The sequence below is a fragment of the Marmota flaviventris genome, chromosome 12 (genome assembly GCF_047511675.1).
Source record: "Marmota flaviventris isolate mMarFla1 chromosome 12, mMarFla1.hap1, whole genome shotgun sequence".
Taxonomy (NCBI): domain Eukaryota; kingdom Metazoa; phylum Chordata; class Mammalia; order Rodentia; family Sciuridae; genus Marmota; species Marmota flaviventris.
Window position 1 is genome coordinate 41,547,093 of NC_092509.1, and position 25,328 is coordinate 41,572,420.

The following is a 25,328-nucleotide window of genomic DNA, read 5'->3' on the forward strand; positions in this document are numbered from 1 at the left end:
GTAATCGGAGTTCTAGGACTGGGAGTGTGGCTCAGTGGTAGAGCACTTACCTAGCATGCACAAGGCCCTGGGTTTGATCCTTGGTGCTGTGATACAATTTTGATTTCTTTTTTTTCCAGTAGTAAAATATTATGAACTACTGCATTATTTTTGAAAAGTTAAAAAATGTAACTATCTATCTTGTTTGGTAATAGATAACATTGTAGTCTTTAAATGGGTTTCTACTAAGGTTTTAGATCTTCTCAATTTTAATAAACAAGTAGAAAACATACTATGTTTTTCTTATGAAACTCTTCTGAAAAGTTTCTACATTCTAATATAATTTTATCTATTCCGATGTTACTGTCATATTCTCAAAGTTCTTTTACTCATCAAGTAGACCCTGTCTATTTAGAATGACAGCTTGAACTCCTTTGAACATTATTTTTCTTGTGAGATGTAAGTTCTGTAAGTCACTAATGCAGAATTTTCATATCATTCCCATTTAGTATAGTCAGCAGTGTTGGAAAAGGACATTTTCCTTTAGAACTATATTCCACCCTTATGTATCCATGCAGCTGATGGGGTGTCTAATTAGAGAGAAAACACTTATTAACAACCAAGATAATAGAAGGGTGGGCAGTGGTCTCTACTCATCAAATGGTGAGTACCCAAATAGCATCAGCAACAATGAGGAGAAAATGAAAATCACTTCTGACTCATGGCCTGTTGTCTTCAATACTGTGCTTGTCAGCTGGAAGGGCAGCGCTGGGCTGAATAGATGGGGTTTCACTGTGGTGGTTATTTTCAGTTGTTTCAATTAATTCCGCTCTTACACCCTTGGAAGGCTATTGGCTCTTCCCTGCCCTCTGTTTGCCACCCTGGGTTGACTTTTAGGGCAACATCTTGAGGAGAAAATTAGTTGCCAGGAACTATGGGACTGAGCCAGTGAGGTAGTGACCTGAAAATAGGATCATTTACAGAGATGCTCTAAAGAAACAGCTCTCTTTTACTGGGAGGCCGAATATGTGAAAAGAGACACTCCTCCTTGTCTCCTTATCTCCATGACTGTGTCTGTGAGCATTTCAGTTGTAGCACCAACAGGCAAAACTGCAACTTAAGCAGACTAGGATTTCTCTTATTTTGGATTGTTATCAGTGTCGCTACCTCCTTTTTATTCAACCACCATTAATATGTATTTCAATATTTGTTATTGTAGTAAAATACACTTAGCATAATATTTGTCATCTTAATCATTTTAAAATGTGTGTGTTCACATTGTTGTACTCTTTCATCTAGCAAAAGTGATACTCTGTACCCATAAAACTGACTCCCGTTTTCCCTCTTCTCCCATCCCTGGAGACCACCATTTTACTTTCTGTCTCTATGAATTTGACTACTCTAGCTGCCTCATGTAAGGGAAATCAAACAGTATTTATCTTTTTGTCACTGGTTGATTTCATTTAGTATGATATCTTATATTTAGCACATTAGAATGTCCTTTTAAGGTTGAAGAATAATCTGTGGTATGTATACACCACATTTTGTTTCTCAGTTCATCCATCTTTGGACACTAGGTTATTACAGATAATGCTGCTTTAACTATGACTGTCTTAACACATTTCTGTCTTCAGTGTCACTTCATGGTTATAACTCTAGCCATCTTGTCAGTATTCTCAGCAGGAAGGAGAAGGAATGGGGAAAAAAACAACAACAACCAAGTCAGCCTCATTCTGTAAATCCTTCTTATCAATTTCTGTGAACAAGAAATTTAAGAATAACAGTGATAATAAAATTGATACTATTTATTAAGTGCTTGTATATGCCAGCATACAGTGATGTATAATTAATTCAATCCTCACAATACATCTGTAAGGATAGTTGCATTTGATCAAAGAGTAAATTGAGGCTGAAAGAGATTAAACAAGTGAGTCACAAAGCTGTTTTGTCATAGAGCTACCGAGAGGTGAGGTTAAGATGGGAACCCAGGATTCTGGCTAAATAGTCTGTGCTCTTGACAAATGTCTTCCATCTTTTGCTCCTGTTTCCAGTGGGGCCTGGAAAATGTCATTTTTATCTCAACGAGATGTATCTTTTCGCCCAACCAAATCAAGGTTCTGATAGAAGGAGGAAGAGGAGATTAAATATTGGCTAGCACTATGAGAATCTGCTGTGGATCACCTACTGCTAAGAACTCTTCTCTTCACCTCATGGTTTCTAAAGCGTGGCTTCAGGCCTCTGAAGCCACAGCTACCTCATAGCTCCAGTTTGCCGTCCACCCTTACTCCATTGTGTTAGCCAAAACTAACCACTGCTGGACAGTTCACTTTGGTTTAACCAAAGGCAGGGAGAAGACCACACATAGTGGCAGACATTATATCTATCACATAAATGGTCATGATCTACCAAATGTGGGGGGCCTGGAGTGGCTACCTGGAAATGGAGGCAGGATGGACATACAAATACTATTGTTAGAGAATACTGTCCATTATTTATGGTTTCAAACATAAAAGCTTTTAATCATTGTTAGTACTTTTTAAAAATAGATAGTATTTTTATTATTATTTAGTAGTGCTATTTGTCACATATCAAGTAACCCATGTTTTTCTGATTTGGGGTGGCAGGGTCTTAATCATGGTATTTTGATTGTACTCTCTGACTTTGGTACCTTATGGATACGTCTCATAATATGTTCTTATTCCAGCATGCTAGATCATGTTTTGTGTTTCAATGCCAGATCTTGTCTTCTCAGATTTAGATGGTCATCTGCATTCAACTCTAACCATTTCAATACAAAGAGACTTCCTTCTTAGTATTTGGTAGTAATCCTGAAATATATGCATCTTTTGGGGGTAAAAATCTATATGTCTACTACTGTCTCTTCACTCCTTTTATCTTATTCTTTGTAAATAATGAACATAATGTCTTAAATCTTAGCCAAGTCGCTCTCAGATTCCAGAATTTTGCCCCCTGTGGGTGTTTGTCAATGTCTAGTGACTTCTTTGGTTGTCATAAATAGGGAAGGGGTGCTATTGGAATCTAGTAGCTATGGATGCTGCTAATTTTTTTTGATGTATAAGGCAGTCTGCCTTTGCATGGGATTATCTTGCCCCAAATTCCAGTAGTGCACATGTTGACAAACTCTACTGCTGCCCAATCTCAGCTGATATGGATAACTTGGAACTGAGTTGTGGATCTTCAGATGTTACCCCAATGCTTTGGTATTTTTATGTCTGATCATTTCACACATATTCATTAGCAGCATGAACTGACTATTATTTTGTGTTGAGAAACAGCATACCATGCATTCTGGTGGATGTTTAGAGGTCAAAATTTTATTTATCACTTTCAAAGTTATTTACAGTCTCAGTTGTTGTAGATCACTTAATGTTCTTTGGCAGAGATTATTTTTAAAGTGTATTTATTAAGCATACAAATATGTTACTTCATTAACTCTTGATGTGAAAGTCAACATGAGGAACCTTAGTTGTATAAAAGGGTTGAGGTACATCTCAGAGGGAGAAGAGTATGTTAGAGTAGAGAGAATTAGGGACTTAGAATTTTCTACCCACCTTTCCCAGCCCTACCTACCACCTCTTAAACCTATCCACCACATCAGCCTCAATTATATAATTTCCACTTTTAATTTTAAGAACTCAATGAAAAACAATTTGTAAAATAGCCTTTTGAACTTTTAAGTTAGTTCCTATTACTTGGTCAGTTTGTATTGGTTTTTCTTCCCTTAGCTTATTCTTCCAACTATTTCTTATGTAGATATTCTGAGTCTCTTCACTACAAAAGGGTCATTTCCACCCTTGAGGGTTTATGTACTTACTGTCCTCAATGATATTAGGTTCACTAATACACCATGATAATTAAAATTAGTTAAGACCAGTTTTAAACCGTAGCCAGGAAAGCAACATAATGATACCCTGTAAAAGCAAATATAAGTGTGGAACACTGAACATTTAGACTGATATTAGTGGCACTGCCTCCAATTCCCGAATGATGTCTTGGATAACACTACATGCCTTCTCAGAGCACCTCTCTCTTGCTTGTGATTGCCAGCGAGTAGGCCTAGCATGTGAGACCACACAGCATGCAAGGCAAATGTGACAGCTCTGAGAAGATGGGAATGACTTGGGATGAGAGGAATTCCAGGCTAGTGCACAAATCAACAAGTTCTATATTTGAACGCTTGTTAAACAATTTAGTCAAATAAGGAAGAAGGTGGTGGTTTGACATTTTGTTGAATTTCACATTCCCTTTCACAAGAGGGGCATGTTGGTGGGAGATGAGACAGTAAACACATCTCCTTGTTCTTACCCCTTGTTGTTCCATCCTTGGAACTATGCCAGGATTCTGGATCATAGTTCCCAGCTGGGTTCTTAACCCCAGTTGAGTCATTGATAAAAACCAGTATTGTGCATCCTGGTAAGGAGAAAGCACAGACCAGTACAGTGTAGAAACTTGCTTGGGGAAGAACTACTACTCTCATCAGGTGTCCGAAGACCAGGACATGCTGCAAGGACATGGGTTTCTCAGCCAAATATTCCCTTGCTCTTTTAAGAGGGAGGTGTGATTTGAGTAGACAGTGGGCATCTGCACCTGGGTTTGGGGACCTGTTCTTGCCAATTTGCCACAGCATTGGCCTTTGGGGCCTTAGAAAGCACTTCAGCTCCTGAAAGTAGAATCTGAATATGCAAATCAAGTTAACTATAAAAAACAAGAATCTTCACCTCTTAATTTACTCTGTAGAGAGCCTTCTCTAAGAAATGTGAATCAACAGAAATTGTTTCCTATAATCGACAGAAAAAAGTGCTGACTGACATCTTAACTTTATAGATAATGAGATCTTTGGGGAAGTTTTCATCTTTCGAAGTTTCCAGGAGCTATATGAAAAGTCTGAGACTTTTTTTTTCTGTAAAACTTCAATGGCTATTATATCTTTCTTTGTGACTTTCTCCTGCTCTATAAACATATAAGAGTAAGAAGGCATTTGAAAGTGTTTCAGCTTCAACTAATACATCTTTTTGTATCAGCAGTTCAAACATGTAATTTGATTCACAGTGCCTATTTAACTGAGGGTGAATATTCCTAACTAGAAAATTTTAAAAAGATACTCTTACCTTGTGCATATATTTGTGTAGTGTCATGAGCCTTTTGAACCTGGAAACCAGTTTGAGTATCAGATAGACAGATGGCAATGGGAATTATTAGGATTATCTTTGTTACTAAATACTCCTTATTCTTTGTCCTACAGAAAAAGGTGTGTAGTAAAATATCATTCTACCTTTTATTATTATTATTATTTTATTTTATTTTTTTTGCTTTCAAGTGCCCTTTTAAATGGATGTGTTTTTGTGACTTGGGTCTCATTAGCATTTCTTGTGGGGACTGCCTTCAGGGCAGGACCACTTACTAAATTGTTCTGATGTCTTAGGAGAAGGAAAACCATGGAAACCAGATGTAGGGTATGATTATTTGCCTCTGACCTGGCAAAGTGTTGGGTTTAACAAAAGAAGCTTAATAGAAATGCTCAAATTGACCCTTCTCATCACTTGTGCTGCTTGGAGCTCAATCAATCTCTCATTATTATCAGAGTTATTCGAGCAAAGGCAGCAGTGATAGTATTTTTCATAATCACTCCTTGAGCCAAATGTAATTTGCAATTTGTAGTATTGTATTATGAAACAATAATGCATTAAAATGAACAGAGCAAGAATTAGGAGTATGGTGGTAAAGAAAGGATCCAGAGAAGGAGTCGCATGAAAGGCACTCTCCAAATCATTTTAAGTGGACATGGCTGATTTCATTTCCAAATTAAGCATTTAAAAAAAAATCAGAATCATGTGTTGTTTTTGCTATGTGTAAGTACACATGAATGTATATGTGTATCTGTGTGTATGTATATATTGTAATAAAGTCAGTGTAGTTAGGGAAGAAAGAAAATATAATTTGCATGTTATTTGCATTTGGATGTTAGGGGTTATGGGGTTAGTGTGGTTTGATTACCTGTGTGGATATAATTTGGGAAAAATGGTAAGGTATGGCAAGCCTTATAAAAACCTGGTATAGAACAGTAATTAGTAATTGACCTCTTTTCACAAAGAGGGAATTTATTTGCCCCAGAAATCATGTCATGTGATCTGTAAACGGATACCTGAAAAGCTTCAACATCATAATTAAAGTACGCTTCTACTCATCTGCTCTCATTTTAGTAGGATGCTTCCAAGTATAGATTGCAAATATTATTTCAGTTATTTATGTATTTGTCTTGTGTTTGGAAAGATCACTGTGTGTGATCTCCCCCTTTTACGTTTTTCTGATTCTCTTGTTTCTTTCCTTCTTTTAGATATTTGGAATTTACAATGATTCTTATAAAGTCAAAGTTGATTCTGAATTTCCTTTGCCCTCTCTATTTTCAATTTCTCAATTATTGTTTTAATATTCCTTGTTCCATATACTTCTGGGAATTCTGAAGTGTCAGGTTACGAAGTATATCAGCACATGGTTGATTGGGGTAACAAAGGCTATGCCAGGGTAAGAGCACGCTTAAAGGGACATTTAATGGAACTCCTGAAAATGATATGTTATCCATTAAAGGTACATTGCACATCTAAGGCTTGATTAAGTAGAAGATTTTTTTTTCTTTAAAAAAGAAAAAAAGTTATTTCTTTTTCCCTCCATGCCAAGCAACACAAATTTGGTTTATTTAATCTAATCAGTCTAGCAATGATGAAAACTACACAAATAATGATCCTCAAGTTTGTGAATTCCCTTTTAAAGAGAACCCCTGCTAAACTCTACCAGCTCAAAACTGCACCCTGTCTTACAAAAAGCACTATCAAGTTGTCATGTCCCCTTTTTCTCTGGCTCCCTTCTCATCATTGTTGATTACCAAGACTTTTTTTTTTTTTTTTTTGCCTAAATAGGAGCTTTCTGCTTTTCATAATCAGCCTCCTCTTCCCTGATTCATCCAGCGTTGCCACAATCTACCGCTGAGCAAATCAGTGCGCTTTCATGGCAGCGATTTCTTAAAATGTCACTAAAATATGTAAGATCTTGCACAGGAAGGACATATTAGAAGTGACTTATTTTTCTCCTTTATTTCATTTGTAAAATGGAGACTGAAGTATTAAAAACTATGGCCAGAAACCAGGAGCACAGCATTACAAAAGACAAATGGCTGAAGGGTGCTCCTTGCTGTTTTACTCTCTGGGTGTGGGCAGTTTGATATGCTTCTGCCACAGCCTGACAGTATTTGCATATACCAGGACAAGTGATTTTAACATTTGGAGGATCCTTACATTTAGAAATGTTGGCAGTGTCTTGTGAATGGGTATGTGGGCAGCGTTATGGTCCTTTCTAATGATTAGGAGCAGTTCTTGACCTGGCCTTCAAATGCCTGGTATTTATAGACAAATTCCATTCAGGAGCAGTGTCCTCTTGACTGAAATGCTACAGGCAATGCAAAACTTATCACATTTATTTAAACAAAGATTTTATTAAACAACTGCTCTGAGCATAAAAGCATAGTGTGTCTTTGGTTCATAAGCTTCTTAGGTGAGTAGGTAGGGTAAAAATCGTAAGTCTGAATTCTGGCTTTGCTACTTAATTGTTCTGTGACCTAACAGATCATTAGATTCTCATGTGCTTCTTGACCCAGGCTTCCCCTGCTTGACAGGAGGATTACAACCTCTCCCTGTATTCTGATTGGTAATTAATGATATAAAGAACATAATAGGAGTTCAATCAATTTTAGTTATCTGTAATTAAGTAATCAAAAGAGCATTCATTAGTTACTCACTTATATGTCTTATGTAGGAATTGCACAAAGTAAGCTTCATAGATCTTGGAATTTCGTTTTCTTGTAGGAGTATTCAAGCTTAGATCCACCTGTGAAGAGACCTAAACTCTAGTCTGAGCTTGTATTATGACTGGGAAGCTCCTAGTACCTCTGTGACCTCAATTTCTTCTGTCAAATAATACATTGTTCTAGGAGACTAATTTCTGATTTCCAGAACCATTCAGTGCATATAGACAAGAATACAAGAGAATTTACAAAGATATATATGGCAAGATTTTTTTTTCTTTAGAGAAAATTTAGAGCAGTTCATGATTGTGTTAGACTAGAGTGATAAGTTGAGGGACATTAAAACACCAAGAATGTGGGGAAAGATATTACTTGAATCAATTGAAGAAAGGTTTCTAGAGAAACTTGCGTCACAAACTGTTTAATTTTGAAAAGTATGGCTTAAAGGTCTACAGAGGAATGGTTTAACGCTCATGCTCTTGCTTTTCTTTTTGTGGTGCTGGGGATGGAACCCAGGGCTAGGCCAATGCTCTGCCACTGAGTTGCATCCCCAGCCCTTATGGTTTTACTTTGACTTGTGTGAACAATGTGTCTGGGCTCTTCAGAGAACTGGATTGGGACTCAGGAATGACATCCTGCAGGTTACTTAATTTGGCTGTAGTGGATCTTGGCTGTAGTGGATCTTGCTCACTGGGCAGCTGTTATCTCTCGAGGACCTTGAGGGCAAATGGAAGAATTATCACTGAAGGCAGCGGTCAGAGACAGGTTATGCAATGGCTATACAAACACATGCATCCACCAGAAATAACTAGAAGATTTCAGAAAGAGAAAATGAATTCTTGGAGAGAAAAGGTGATAGAATAAATCATGTGGTGATGCAGATACTTAGAAAAGACAGGCATAGGGGCTGGGGTTGTGGCTCAGTGGTAGAGCACTCGCCTAGCATGTGCGAGGCCCTGGGTTTGATTCTCAGCACCACATAAAAATAAATAAAATAAAGGTATTGCGTCCAACTACAACTAAAAAATAAATACATTTTTTTAAGAAAGACAGGCAAAATACAGGACAGAATATTGAGTTCCATGTCTCCATTAACTCCTCCAGTATGGGAGTCCAGCATTGGGGAGTACAAGTGGCTTTTGATAGCTGACACTGAATTCATATTCTATTCATTTTAAGTTCTCCTTCCCAGAGAAGCAGTGTCACTTAACTTACAGATTTCTTAGGGTAAATAGTCAGACAAGTAATGTAGTAAAGCCCACCTTGGACTTGAAGACCGTGATAATTAGCAGTGGGGAATACCAGATTTCAGTCACATCTCAGTAGGGATTTTTTTTTTTAAGGAAATCTTATTTTAAAGTTATTCTTCAAATCCTCCAAGACCTGGTTCTAGATATCTTGTCCATCCATTTTTAAGCATGGCCCAAAATTTTTAAGACTTTCTTTTTACCACGTTATATTTTCGAATGTGGTATTTGGAAAAGCCCCTTCATTACAAAAACAATTATGATTTTTTTATTCCATTTATAGCAGGATACTAAGTGTCTTCATTCACTGCAATTTTTTTCTAGAGACCTCTAATTTTATGGGCAGTAAAAATATCACAATTTAAATGGTAAAATACGTCAGCAGTGTTTATACTGCAGAGAGAATTATGTTACTTTATTAAAAACCAAAATAATGGTTCAATAGCAATGAAACTCTTTTAACAGTGGTTAATTTTTCACGACTCAACCTCCCATGGTGGTTTTGTTTGTTCGCTGTTCCCACTGGTCAGAAGTGTGCTTCGTGCCTGTCATTTTTGACGGTGATGACACATGGCTGCTCTCACAGACAGCAATGAGTTCATCTATAATATGTCATAGTAAAACCCATTTAGCAGATTACTTTGAGATTACTTGAGCAGAATGTAAACGTTGCTGAATCCTTTATGAGGAAAGCCCAGTGTTTAAGAATTGTTAAAGTCCTGCTCTGAATGAGGCTCACCCACTGTCTTTCTGGGAAGGAGACTGCAATGTTACTTTGGCTTGTGTTTTTCTATGTGTTTTCCCCCGGGTGTCAACTCTATCAACTTTTTTTGTTTTTGTTTTTTTTTGTTTTTGTTTTTGTTTTTCCAAGCTCTGTATTTCTCTTTCATTTCTCTGTTTTTAAAAAAGGCATTCTCCCATGTTAACAGGACTAGCAGATTCCCTGAGGCACTGGAGGAGGTGGCCACTCTACTTCTTAGCCTCACATCTGTTGGGTGGTAGCATTTTTCCCTGGGGGATATCTGTGTGGGTCCATCAGGGGGCAGTTAGTAAAACACTAATTCTCTGTTCAGAATGGGTTTGTTTCCTGGACCTACCATGAGCTCAGTATATTTCCAGGTCTGCTTTTCTATTAAAAAAAAAAAAAAAGCTGACTTTCATTCATCCATGGCTTTTAAAAAGATATTAGTATCTAAGTAATTGATACTTTCCAAGCTGTTAAGCATCTTGCTATTGAATGCTTATCTTCTGAGGTTGATGACTGATTTCAGCTGGGAGGCTGACACTTTTCAGTGACCACCCTCTGCCTTTTCAGGAAGAATTAAACAACCATTGATTACAAAAGACAGTAAACTGGGCGCCATGGTGCACACCTACAATCCCAGCAACTCAGGATTGCAAGTTTGAGGCCAGCCTGAGCAATTTAGGGAGACCCTTTTGTAAAATAAAGTAAAAAGGGCTAGTAGCTCAGGGGTAAAGCACCCCTGGGGTTAATCCCCAGTCCCAAAACAAAACAAAAACCTGTCGAATATGCTGGCAATTAGAGTGAATGAGGGTACAGATAACTTTAATTTTTGTTTTTTGCACTCTAGAATGGTTAGTATATTTTTTTACTTATAGTCTTTATTTCATTCCATTAAGAAAATTAGAACTGAGGGATCCATTTTTGTTCCAATCATAAATGCTATGATTTTATGGTATGCCTTAAAGAAATCTCATAATTTATTAACTAAAGCAGGTATTAAGGGAAATGTCCAAATGTTAATCTATAAACATTTTATCAACACTTTTTTTTTTTTACTTTTTCATACATTAATGTTGAATCTGTAATATTAAAAAAACAGGAAATTATTCTATAATAGTTTGATTACAAATTTGCAAATAATGTACTAGTTATTCTCATTATTATGAGGTGATATAAGAAATTAATATTTTGCTACCAAACACAATAAGAAAAAAATGCATTCTTAAATGTAAATCAGGATTTCCCTCTTTTTTTTTTCCTTCTGTTTGTTTGTATGTAAGATAAAAAGCTGAAAGGTAAGAGAATGAATTCATATACATGAGATTTGGTGAACAAACTGAGACTTCTTTCATAAAACAGGACCAAAAACATTTAAAAAAAAAAGTATTTTGATACGGTTAATTGAACTCAATGTTTGGACTGAAAATATCTAAGCTGTTTTAAAACATGCAAAAATGTGCTGTGGGTATATTTCAGTGGAAGAACACTTATATACCAATGCACGAGGCCCTGGATTCAACCCCCAAGCACTACAAAAATAAATAAACAAGTACTGTTTTAAAAATGCAAAAATCAAGTCTGTCTCAATTTCCCCCCAGCATTACTAGCTCAACACATATGCATTATCTTCTTATAAAACTGTGCCTTTTGGCACAGATTGAATACTGTATCATTATGTGTTGTTGCATAGTATTTCTCAAATACGAAGCAGGGTTGAATTTATCTAATTTATAGTGTGAACCAGCACAATGTTGTAAAAAAAAAAAGAGTTAATATTAGGCACATTGTATCATTTGAAGGACATTCATGAATGGGAAAATTAAATGGTTAAAATGATTTACCTTTGGAAATATATGATTATAAATAAATATATTAAAATTTAAACTTATACTTTTCTAGAAGTTAGAAATAAATATACTTTATACTTCCAAACTCTTCAGCATTGCAGAATTGAAAGGATAAAAACCGAATCCCATGGCTTTCCATGCCATGTACAGACTGATGTCACTCGAAGCAATTGGTCCAGTTCGGCACTCTCCCTTGAATCTTTGCTGTGACATCACCTGTGCCTCTGGGCCACCAAATCTTCTCTTTCTCAGGCCCCATATGTCTCACTGAATATTAACCCCCTTCTTCCAGTTCCTCGGTTAAACCTGGAATCATTGCTGACTTCCCTCCCCCTCACACCCGTGGCCTCCCCATCAGCAAATTCTGTTAGTGCTATTGTTGGAATATACCGAAGTTTCCTCCACTGTCACCCGACTTACAACCGTAGCCTCTTAATTCTTTTTCCCTCCTAACTATTCTTTTTTACTTACAGTGTGTTCTTCCCACTGCTGCCAGTATCATTAATACGTCACCCGTGTCACTCCAGTATTTGGAAAGCCTCAGTGCCTTTTGGTCTCACCTCCTGTGTGGTCTTCAAAGTCCTGTGTGCTCTGGGCCTACTTCATTTCCTCTCATCTCTTTTTCTCTTCAGCTTTCACTTTTTTTTTTTTTTTACATACATGACAATAGTGGAATGTATTAAACTCATTATTACCCATTTACAGCCACAAGTTTTCTTAACTCTGTATATAAAGTATGTTCATGCCAAATTATGCCATTGTACATGTACTCTTTTTTTTTTGTATTACAATTGTTAATACACACATATGCCACAATTTTTCATATCTCTGTTTGTCTATAAGGTATGTTGACACCAACTTCAAATCCTCTTACATATATTTTGTATAATGATGACCATCACATTCCTCCATCCTTGCTATTCCCCTTCCCCCTCCCTTTCCATCCCACCCTTCTTCCCTGTCTGGAAATAATCTTCCTCCCATGCTCTCCCTCCCTACCCCACTTTGAGTCTCCCCGCTTATATCAGAGAAAACTTTCGGCATTTGTTTTTTTGGGGGGGATTGGCTAGCTTCACTTAGCATAATCTTCTCTAATGCCATCCATTTACCTGCAAATGCCATGATTTGGGGTAATATTCCATTGTGTATAAATGCCACATTTTTTTTTTATTCATTCATCTATTGAAGGGCATCTAGGTTGGTTCCACAGTCTAGCTATTGTGAATTGTGCTGCTATGAACATTGATGTAGCTGTGTCCCTGTAGTATGCTCTTTTTAGATCTTTTGGGTATAGTCCGAGAAGGGGAATAGCTGGGTCAAATGGTGGTTCCATTTCTAGATTTCCAAGGAATCTCCATACTGCTTTCCAAATTGGCTGAACCACTTTGCAGTCCCACCAGCAATGTACAAGTGTACCCTTTTCCCCACATCCTCGCCAGCACTTGTTATTGTTTGACTTCATAATGGCTGCCATTCTTACTAGAGTGAGATGGTATCTTAGAGTGGTTTTAATTTGCATTTCTCTGATTGCTAGAGATGGTGAGCATTTTTTTGTGTACTTGTTGATTGATTGTATATCCTCCTCTGAGAAGTGTTTGTTCAGGTCCTTGGCCCATTTGTTGATTGGGTAATTTGTTTTCTTGTTGTTTAATTTTTCGAGTTCTTTGTATATTCTGGAGATTAGAGCTCTATCTGAAGTGTGAGGGGTAAAAATTTGTTCCCAGGATGTAGGCTCCCTATTTACCTCACTTATTATTTCTCTTGCTGAGAAAAAAACTTTTTAGTTTGAATACGTCCCATTTGTTGATTCTTGATTTTAACTCTTGTGCTATAGGTGTCCTATTAAGGAATTTGGAGCCCGACCCCACGAGATGGAGATTAGGGCCAACTTTTTCTTCTGTCAGATGCAGAGTCTCTGGTCTGATTCCTAGCTCCTTGATCCATTTTGAGTTAACTTTTGTGCATGGTGAGAGAAAGGGATTCAATTTCATTTTGTTGCATATGGATTTCCAGTTATCCCAGCACCATTTGTTGAAGATGCTATCCTTTCTCCATTGCATGCTTTTAGCACCTTTGTCTAATATAAGGTAGTTGTAATTTTGTGGATTCATCTCTGTGTCCTCTATTCTGTACCATTGGTCTACCAGCCTGTTTTGGTGCCAGTACCATGCTGTTTTTGTTACTATTGCTCTGTAGTATAGTGTAAAATCTGGTATCGCTATTTCACCTGTTTCACTCTTCCTGCTTAGAATTGCTTTAGCTATTCTGGGTCTTTTATTTTTCCAGATGAATTTCATGATTGCTTTTTCTATTTCTGCGAGGAATGCCGTTGGGATTTTGATTGGCATAGCATTAAACCTATAGTGTACTTTTGGTAATATGGCCATTTTAATGATATTAGTTCTGCCTATCCATGAACAGGGTATATCTTTCTATCTTCTAAGGTCTTCTTCTATTTATCTGGAGTTCATTCCTCAAAAAAAGAAAAAAAAACAACAAATAAATGATCTCACACTTCATCTCAAAGCCCTAGAAAAAGAATAGCAAAACAACAGCAAAGGTAGTAGAAGGCAAGAAATAACTAAAATCAGAGCTGAAATTAATGAAATTGAAACAAAAGAAACAATTGAAAAAATTGACAAAACTAAAAGTTGGTTCTTTGAAAAAATAAATAAGATCGACAGACCCTTAGCCATGCTAAGGAAGAGAAGAAGAGAGAGAACTCAAATTACTAACATACGGGATGAAAAAGACAATATCACAACAGACACTACAGAAATACAAAAGATAATTAGAAATTATTTTGAAACCCTATATTCCAATAAAATATAAGATAGTGAAGACATCGATAAATTTCTTAAGTCTTATGATCTGCCCAGATTGAGTCAGGAGGATATACATAACTTAAACAGACCAATATCAATTGAGGAAATAGAAGAAGCCATCATAAGACTACCAACCAAGAAAAGCCCAGGACCGGATGGATATACAGCAGAGTTTTACAAAACCTTTAAAGAAGAACTAATACCAATACTTTTCAAGCTATTTCAGGAAATAGAAAAAGAGGGAGTACTTCCAAATTCATTCCACGAGGCCAACTTTTTTTTGTCAAATGAATGAAAATTGTGTTTTAGTTGTTGGCTTCTACTGAGATGTGGTTTTTTTTTATGTTTGTTTGCTCATTATTCCTCAATTATTTATGAATGAATGAATGTTACTCATTCATTTTATAAAGCCCATCATTTTGCTTAACTCTGAGGCATTACTGATATATGGATAAAAAACAAAGTCTTTTATTTTTTAATGCTGTGGATTTATTAGTTTTAAAAGCACAGCATATATTTTATCCCTTGTGAGTAGTGGTTACATTCTAAACTTAAGTTCTTGGGGATATTTTTTTCTTTCTTCTTTTCTTTTTTTGCAATTAATGATTTCCTAGTTTCCAAACAAAATTAAATGTTAATGATAGGTTTGCTTTATAGAGTTAATTTGATGCCTGTTTTCTTTCTTTCTAATAGTATAGTATTCAATTTAAAAGGAATAGTGGTGGGAGTATTTTAACTTTCTTTTTTTTAGCATTTTAAGAGTGTTTCCCTCTTTGTTTTTTTTTTAAATTTTTTTTTATTGTTGGTTGTTCAAAACATTACATAGTTCTTGATATATCATCTTTCACACTTTGCTTCAAGTGGGTTATGAACTCCCATTTTTAGCCCATATACAGATTGCAGAATCACATCAATTACACATCCATTGATTTACATATTGCCATACTAGTGACTGTCATGTTCTGCTACCTTTCCTATCCTCTGCTATCCCCCCTCCCCTCCCCTCCCCACCCCTCTTCTCTCTCTACCCCCTCTACTGACCTTCATTTCTCCCCCTTGTATTATTTTTCCCTTTCCCCTCATTTCCTCTTGTATGTTCTTTTGTATAACCCTGAGGGTCTCCTTCCATTTCCATGCAATTTCCCTTTTCTCTCCCTTTCCCTCCCACCTCTCATCTCTGTTTAATGTTAATCTTCTTCTCATGCTCTTCGTCCCTACTCTGTTCTTAGTTACTCTCCTTATATCAAAGAAGACATTTGGCATTTGTTTTTTAGGGATTGGCTAGCTTCACTTAGCATAATCTGCTCTAGTGCCATCCATTTCCCTGCAAATTCTATGATTTTGTCATTTTTTAATGCAGAGTAATACTCCATTGTGTATAAATGCCACATTTTTTTAATCCATTCGTCTATTGAAGGGCATCTGGGTTGGTTCCACAGTCTTGCTATTGTGAATTGAGCTGCTGTGAACATTGATGTAGCAGTGTCCCTGTAGCATGCTCTTTTTAGGTCTTTAGGGAATAGACCAAGAAGGGGAATAGCTGGGTCAAATGGTGGCTCCATTCCCAGCTTTCCAAGAAATCTCCATACTGCTTTCCAAATTGGCTGCACCAATTTGCACAAAAGTTAATAACTAGAATCAACAAATGGGACTTACTCAAACTAAAAAGTTTTTTCTCAGCTAAAGAAACAATAAGAGAGGTAAATAGAGAGCCTACATCCTGGGAACAAATCTTTACTCCTCACACTTCAGATAGAGCCCTAATATCCAGAGTATACAAAGAACTCCAAAAATTAGACAATAAGATAACAAACAACCCAATCAACAAATGGGCCAAGGACCTGAACAGACACTTCTCAGAGGAGGACATACAGTCAATCAACAAGTACATGAAAAAATCCCTCTTTGTTTATAAACCTCTTTGCAAACATACTGGAGCCTTAATTACCATGTAAGTTATTCTCATGGATACTTCATGTGTAATGAAGTATTTAAACTCAGATTGATATTGATAAGAAAATGACCTATACCATTAACCAAGTTGTTAATTGAAATATTTTTTTTTCTTCTTTATCTCAACTTTTGGTGCATCCCTTTCTTCTTTTATGATATTTAATATCTCCATAAGTTAGATTCCTGGTTCCTTCTTAGATAGAAATATGCAATATATTTTATTTATAAATGCTTAGTTGCATAATTATAAAAGTTTTCTGGTTTGAAATATCAGGTGGCCTATAGCTCTCCACAGATGACTAGGACTTTTAGGACATAGAGAACGTGCATCACAGGCTGAGTGATCTCTTATAGGGAAAAATGACAGCAGGAAAAAGAATTGATATCAAGCTTCAGGTTTCTGGGAACTTTGCATGCCAGAATAGAAAAATGTTAGTGTTTGCTTAAGGAGCCTTGAGGTCAGCATCCATCCGTAGCAGTTTGTGAGCCATTTTTCAATCATGTGTTTGTTCCTTATATTTGTTTTTGATCAAATCTAGATTTCCAAGTCAAAGATGCCACATTCAGCAATCGCTTTTCATCAGACTTAGGAGAGCATTTGATGAGAATGCCTTAAAGCTTTCAATTTAATAAGCTCAAAGTATTATAGCAGTGTAAATTATCCTTTCTGCTTTAAACCTTGCAAACATGGCCTTGTTTGTCAGTTTCTAAACTGTGATGAATGTTTCCAATAAACCAGGCTGAGAAAATAAAGAGGAATAGTTGTTTATGGAAAGATTATTAAATAGATGATTGTGGATTATCATTCTTTATTCCTGAGAGAAATTAATAAGCTCACAATCTTTAGGACAGTGGATAGAATTCCAGGGCAGATCTTTTCTTCTTCTGCCATCTGAGGTACTCAAGCACTTGGTCCTCTAGGGATAGTGTTTGTTGCATAAGGAAAAACTGCATGTCTTATTGCTCATTTTTGGTTTTGTTTTGCCAAAAACAATAAGGATACTGAGGCCATTTCCCAATAGTGCTTTCTCTGGAATGTTCTACCTGAAAAAGAGTAAGATATTCTGATTGAAAATTATTAATACTGATGGCAAGGGACATTTTTGGCCATCATTTTGAAGAAGGGGCTGTTTCTCTAAATATGTGTCTTTATTACAAAGGAAAGAAAACTCATTTTGTATGTATTGACAAGTTAGAATTTTTTGTTACCAACAGGTTTGGCAAACATCGGAAAGATGACAAGATTGAGAAAACGGGTAAAATAAAAATACAGGACTCCTTTACGTCAGAAGAGGAGAGAATACGAATGAAGCAGGAACAGGAGAGGTAGACTTCAGTTATTTTGTTTAACGTCATTAGAAAGAGGTTCTGTTTCTTTCTTTCTGCTTTCTTTTTATAATGTTAATATTTTGCATTTAATTTTATTTTCTGTGTCAACCTAAATACTGATGGTTACGAGGTGACTATATTGTAATGAAAGTTTTATTGTTGTTTTTTAAAGAGAGAGAAAGAAAACCTTATTTGAGCCAAAGTGTATGTCAGTGGTTTTAGTTCAGAACTTTTACATAGGAGGTAGGAGAATAAATTAATACTGAATTTATAATTGCTTTAAATATACAAAAAAATTGTTTAAAATCCTGCCTCAACCAACTATGCATATGCATTATATGAAAGTAATGCTTAAGAAATACTCACTTGAAAATAATTTGAATTTTTATATCTCCTTTTGAATCTCTTACTTCATAATAAGAATTCAGAGCTGTTAGTTTTTCACAATTTTTTTTCTTTCCAATGTGACATTTATTTCCTAATTCTTTTATTTCACTATCTTCACATTTTGTGCTATTTTTCCACTTACGTTTTCTTCCATCTTCCAGAAAGATGGTTGTTTATTGTTAGATCATTCCATGTTGAGAACCCAAAGACCAGTAAAGTGAATTAAGAGTTACTTTAAGCAGCCACTTGAAAACCACTTTTATAAACTGATGAGGATTTCCTTGTTAAATTTCTAGGGGATGAGAAAGCAGTGCCACACTTTTGTTATTGGAGTTTACAAGGCTCACAGTGAACTCCTCTTTGTACTCTTATATTTGGTGTTCATAGTGGCCAGAGCAAGGGGCACTATGTCTATTTTACTTTTAATAATCTGGGGTTTAAGTGAGTTTCTGGTACCCTGATCAAGTTTATAAAAGCTAAATCTTGTCCAGAACTAGGATTCTAAACCCACAACCTTGAGGTCAAATTCAATGTTTTCTTACAATTCTAGAGGTGGGGTGCTTTTAGTCTTACAGCAATGAATGAAACAAACTCAAAATGTTATCCCAGGATGGTTTTCTTTAAAGGAGATTAGTGTTTGGATATTTTTATTCATCTTTTCAATACCCTTAAGGCTTTTTGGTTCTCATTTTTTGTGCATGTGTGTTTTTGTTTCATTTTTGTCAGAGTGGAATGATGACTCTGATTCTCTGTAACTTTTCAAAATATATACACAGGGAAAACATGGAGTTTTATGATGTAAATCTGGGTTTATTCTGCTGGTTCACTCCACAATTTAATTTTTATTTATTTTTGGTTTTGTCGGTGCTGAGAATTAAATGAAGGGCTCCTGTGTGCTATACAAGTACTCTTGCTGAGTTATACATCTCAGTCCCCAATTTTAGTTTTTTTTTATTTTAAATATTTATTTTTTAGATTTTTAGGTGGACACAATCTCTTTATTCTATTTTTTTTATGTGGTGCTGAGGATCAAACCCAGTGCCTCACACATGCTAGGTGAGCATTCTACCACTGAGCTACAACCCCTGCCCAAGTTTTAAAAATCATGTTGCCTTGTTTATTAGGACTCCCATTAGTTCTCATGAATTTTGAGATTGATTTCCAAACTTATTAATAAGCTCACAATTTTTAGGACAGCGCATAGTATTCCTTTGCATGCACAGTATGGCATTTAATTGCTCAGAAGATAAACTTCTCTCCTAAAGAGTTTCCTGTGCCTAAAAAGAGAACATACCAGGTAAACGTACGTGCTCAGATTCATCCACAGGCAAGTATGGCATTTAGTTAGAGCAATCAGAACAATAGAAAGAACCATTCTACTTCTTCCATCTCTTAAAACCCGCCAAAGGGGATAGGTTCATTAATCCTGTACCATTTTTCATATCTAAATATTCCTGCTTTGCAGTTTAAGGTGACTTATGTGTTTTAATGCACAATTCTATCAACATTTCCCAAAATGCTTTTATAATACATCGTCAGATATTTCCAGCCAAACAATGATTTTTACATAATGGTTTCACTTGTATTATTAATTTGCCTAAGGCACCATTCACTTCTCAGTTTTGCTTTTAATCTCCATCTCTGTACCTCTAATGATGCAATACTTCTGGGAACTAGGTTGGTCATAATGAATTTACAGTGTACAGGGGACTTAGAGTAAAAATCTTTTAGGGTCAAGGAACAAGTGACTAGTCCATTAAAAAAATCAATTAGGATCATAATTTAAGAGAATTATTGCACTTTGACTTTGTACTTTAACAACAATTTTTACAAGTGTGTTTTGTTTAAACTCATGGATTTTGAAATAGAGCAAGTGAATGCATGAGACTTGTCGGGGTACACCAAACAGAGTGTATTTGTCATTTTGGTATGGTGTCTCTTCTTTCTATGCCATCTCTTCTGTTCCTTCTATTGACATTGGCAATGGAATGCTCCTTTGGAGAATGGAAACTGCAGCTTCTTTAGGAAACATTTGATTAGAGGAATAGATGAAAATAAATCAACCTCTGCTTATGTTCTCATCACAGCTTTTCCCTCTGCTTACTGGCAGTGAAATATTTCCTATAACATTATTTTCCACTGTAACTATTGGAGTTCCAAAAATCATTTTGGCTGATTCCATATAAAAATAGAAAACCTGACATTCCTTAGTTATGAGTTATGACATGTCCACAAACCAAAATATTTTTTCACCCACATACATCTGTGCAGCCTGAATATTACTTAAGATATAAATATTGAAAAATTGAAAGGATGGTGCATATGATTTAAAATGTTTTTCCTACAATGTTAAGATTTATTCTGATGGTGCAAGTAAAACTAGATTCTTCTCAGCCTGGATCTAAGATTAAATTTGATTTCATTCTTACTAACTTCTTCCTCTTCCTTCCACTTGCTGCCAACCCTGGGAGCTTGGTTTTTGAGTAAATGCTATCCAAATGGAAGCAATGGATGAGAAACATCCCCGAGTGGGTCTGTCTGCTGGCTCTGCTAGGGCTGCCTGCTGCAAGCTAGAGCTTGCACAACCCAGTTCTCTTTAGAAGAGAGAATCTGGGGTGATGCCAAGGGTGAAGTTAAGTAGTCTTGAGTTTTGCTATTCTGATTTACTGTTGAAAGCCCTGAACCTGGGCACCTAGCCTTTCAGAGATGCTATTGGGCCCACTGAGCATAGGCTAGCACACATGAAGCATGGCTGGAAGGCAGTGCACACTGTCTTTTCCTAGTTGGTCTTTCAGGCATGCCTAGAGACAGCATCCCGTTTTGAGCTTCAAAACCAAATAATAAAACACGCTCTATTAAATGATCTCTGTAATTTCAAGTCTACTTAGCTTCCTTTATGAAACACAGTGTAGATTCCTCTGTTGACCAAGCATCAGTAGTCATGTTTGGGCTTTCTGTTTTGCTACAATGATATCTCCACTGATGTGTAAAAGGTAGTATATATACCATTGGATATATACATTTGTGACACAGGGCATCCCCAACAGTATTTAGCAGGAGAAAAAGGGGTTAAGCAGTCGTGTTTAGTGTGTACAGATATGTTTGAGAAATACTCAGTTAAACCAGTTCATTCATGTTTATTTCATTATTTCTCCAAATCCTCCTTAAGTTGATATGTATTGTAAAGCACCAAAACAGTAATAGAGAATCATTCTCCCAACTTAGAGAAGACATCAACCCAATAGAGAAGACATCCACCCGTTCCACTCTTTTTGTTCTTCTTGGACACTAACATCTCTCAGAATTCCTAGATTCCTGGGGAAATACTGATATGAAGTAAAGATGTGGCCCCTGGTTCAACCATATCCAGCTCACTCTACTAACTGGCTCTAGAAACTGGAGATTTTTTTGTAGAGCTATGATAGAGTTTAAAGCTAGGGTTGGGACACCCCTCTACTTCATGGATTTTGTTTTGTGCACTCATGAATCTTATTACTTTTCATCTTTCTTTTTAAATTTTCTCTTTTCCAAATACTTCTCCCCTGCTTAAAACATGTATTTTAAAGCTCTGGTTCTAAGATAATCTAATTCGAAAACTACAGAAACTGTGGGGGAAAACTTATAAATTTAAAATAGGAAAACAAAAATTTATCTGTATTAATACCACTAGTTAAATATTTGTGTATGCCACTCTAATTTCTTCTTATAAAATACATACGTCCATATACCTATACTTTAAAAAGTTGGCATCTATTTACTGTTTGATTTATTTTGGGTTTTTATGTATTTTTAGACAATCATGTTGAATGTTTTCTGGAACAGGGTAATGTGTATGTGAATAGATAGATAAGGACAGAAAGAATTAAAGACAGTCTGAAAGATGAAATTGTAGCTTATATTTCTGGCCAAGTTCCTTAACTCTCAAATAATATTTATGTCATATGTTATTCATTCTATTAAGCGAGTATTATAATGGTAGCTGGCTCACATTTTATAGTTATTTGGCAAAGTTATAGTTGTTACAATATTATTATCTATATCTATATAGTAAGTTGTGCTTGGAAATATTTCCAAGGGTTCTGATGCTTGTAGTGGAGATATGAAAAAGTTCATGAATTTCTTATAAAATCCTCCCAGTCGTGAGAGGTATTTTCAAATCCACTAAGGAAGTACATGGCTTGAAATTTTCCATTATTCAATGTTATAATCATCATTTGAAGCCTTGGGTTTTTAGCACTAGACTGTTGAGCTATCTGTGTCCTTAACTGGTACACTTCTAGTTCTTGGTTTGTCATTTTGCAAGTTTTTCTGGCATTCTGCATACAGCTCCCATTCATTAGAATTCTCTCTTCCTAATTTAACCAACATTTATTTCATTTTGACATTGTTTCCTTACCTTCATTAAGAGAAAACATTTAATGTGTTAACATTTAAAAAATTGGCCAAAAGCCTGGGGTTGTAGCTCAGTGGCACAGTGCTGCCTTGCATGCACAAGGCCCTCACTTCTAGCCCAGCAGTGCCAAAAGAAAACATGTAAGACAATGAGTTGTGAATCCATGACTGCAGAGCTTTGCACAGCGAATACTGGTGGGCCCAGAGTTAACAAAGAATGCTCCCTAAAGATGACAGTTTGGGGGCTAGGTCTAGTTTCCAACAATATGTCCAATTTAGCAAAATTATAGTAGGTGGGGGGACAAGTTAAATTGCATCATTAATACTAATGAGATGATATCAGTTTTAAAATATACAATGGTAAAAGTTGAAAGAAGATAAAAAGGTATTCACAGTATTACTTACTAGTAACACAATCATAATTTTTAAAGAATTCAAGCAGTTAAAAGACTGTCCATCCCTTTCTGGGTATGATGATGCACACCTATAATCTCAGTGGCTTGGGTGGCCGAGGAAGAAGGATCGCAGGATCAAAGCCAGCCTCAGCAACTTGGAAGGGCCCTAAGCAATTTAGTTACAGCCTGTCTCAAAATGAAAAATAAAAAAGGGCTGGGGATGTGGCTCAGTGGTTAAGCTCCCCTGGTTCAATCCCTGGTACCAAAACAAAGAAAAAGACTGCCTAGACCCCATGGTATAGGGATTGAATATGGAAGAGTTCAACCTACATCACCAAAAAAATATAAATAAAATAAATTAAAGGCCAATTTCTATATGTTCTAGTCTTTATTTCTTTTTTTAATGTACCTTTTATTGAAGAAGCTTTGGAGGTAGAGGTATTTTGTGATCTAACTGAGTAATTTTAGTACAAAAGTGATTTTTCTATCCTGAAGAGTTGATCAGGCAGTTGTGATTCCCATGCATCCTCCTTTTCTGGATATGTAAAGACTATACTTCGTATTCATAAAAAAGTTCTTTTCATTTTAGTATACTGCAATTAGTGCTAAAAGCCATTTATTGTAAAAAGCAAAAATATTAATGAATAGAAATGTTACAAGAACAGAAGTCTTGTGTGTTTTATCTTCATCATGCATCATCCATTTTAATTAGAGAAAAGGGTGGTGAGCACTGTGACAAGAGACTGGAATTAAAATCATTAATTGATGTCAAGCTGAAGAGAGACTGTTAGCATGAATTTAGTGACAGCAGGAAAGAAATTAACCTTATTACTTTATTTAGTATATTACATTATTTTGTGTATTATTTTCTATGCAGGTTCAAGGCAATTTCATTATCATAATGGGAAAGACTTTTTTTTTTTGCAAAAAGGAAAGGTGTGAATATTTATGTTTCAACATAACGAATTGAAATAATAAGTTCTTCACTATTTTTTTTAAATCTTGATAAAACGTTTTAATTGTTGTTTCATTTTTTTTCTTCAGATTTCAAGGATAGGGAAATAGTATATGCTATTGTCCATCAATGTCAGTTCTTACAGCTGCTTGCACTAATTTAAACCTCAGAATAGTTCTTTTGTTTGTAATTGGGAAGGACTCACTGAGATGCATAAAGCAATAGACATTTATTTCTTTGGCTAAGTTTTGGACTAATCAGTTTCTTCTGTCATTGCTGAGGGTTGGTCTGAGATAAATGGAATGGATAATGCTGAACAACAACCTGACTGTTGAGGAAAACTAATGACTCCTACATCTTAGAGATAATTTGTGACCTTGGGGTCACAATAAAAGAATGGAGGGGGTGTCCTTTTATAGCATTGACCATCTGGAACCATTAGGAGCTCAACTGCAAGATACTATCTCTTTTTAAAGTTTCCTTAAGAAACCATGCTATTTTTATTAGGACACTGAAAATATTTTTTCCCCTGAGCCAAATCTTATTTTTTTGAACTAAGTTTCTCCACAAAGAATGAAATATATAACATAGATTTGAATGTTCTCTTTTTTTTTTCAAATTACATAGAAAAAATATTTGTGGGGGGGTCAACTTCTAACAAATCACTATCAGAAGAAGTGCTGGTAGTGTTACAAAGTCTACTTTGTAATGAATAAGACATTCAACTATAGAAGAGTATAATAAAGAAAATCAGTGACTTTTATTAACTTTGCTCCCCAAACCCACAGTACACTCCTGGTTTTTAAAATTGGATTTCCTCTGTCATTTGCTTAGCAAATTTTTTTAGCATTCACTTTTAGAATGAACTTTGAAGTGCCCTGCAGTTCAGGCTGGTAACCGGGTTGATTAGCCTTTGCAGTAGCAATCCTCCCTTGGTGCATCCCAGGGATGCTACAGTTTTATGCTAAGGTTTTCATGACCAGCATAAACTGTCAGGGTTAAAAGGAATGTTGTGATGAGACTTCAAAACTTGGGGATAAAATACATTGTTGATGACAAGGTAAGCAATAAAAATACGATTTCTTGTATTATTGAAGCTTAAAGAGAAAAAAAATCAAGTGTTTTTAGGAGGTAGTATAGGTGGGACTGTGATATTCATTGGATTTAATTTGGGTAAAAGAAAGCAATTAAGAGCTGTGCTTTGTGAATAATACCTCAGGCTGCTGAGTATTTCTTTGGAGATAGTGACTTCTTAGAAATTGACCCCCAGTGAATTTGTGTGTCTGTGTTTGTGTATGTGTGTAGTTTGGAAAAAAAAGAACATTCAAATCCTATCAGTAATATAATTAAACTGGGGTACAAGAAGTTTGGGGAGATTATTTGGGAATGGGCTTACTTTGAGAAGACTATGTTCCCGTTCTCTTTTTATGATAACTTCCTAGGAGTACTGTACTTCCA

The 25,328-nt window shown here is 35.9% G+C and overlaps 1 protein-coding gene across 17 annotated transcripts in view; it reads left to right on the forward strand.

The window, feature by feature from the left end:
* Pard3 (par-3 family cell polarity regulator) overlaps positions 1 to 25,328 on the forward strand; it is a 660,013-nt gene that overhangs the window by 475,816 nt on the left and 158,869 nt on the right. For 14 of the 17 annotated variants that reach the window (XM_027928488.3, XM_071599891.1, XM_027928489.2 and 11 more), the window contains one exon: positions 17,628 to 17,738. The exons of the other annotated variants lie outside the window; for them this stretch is intronic. In XM_027928488.3, coding sequence (XP_027784289.2) covers positions 17,628 to 17,738 — 111 coding nt within the window. The remainder of the gene's footprint in view (positions 1 to 17,627; positions 17,739 to 25,328) is intronic. 17 annotated transcript variants of the gene reach the window in all.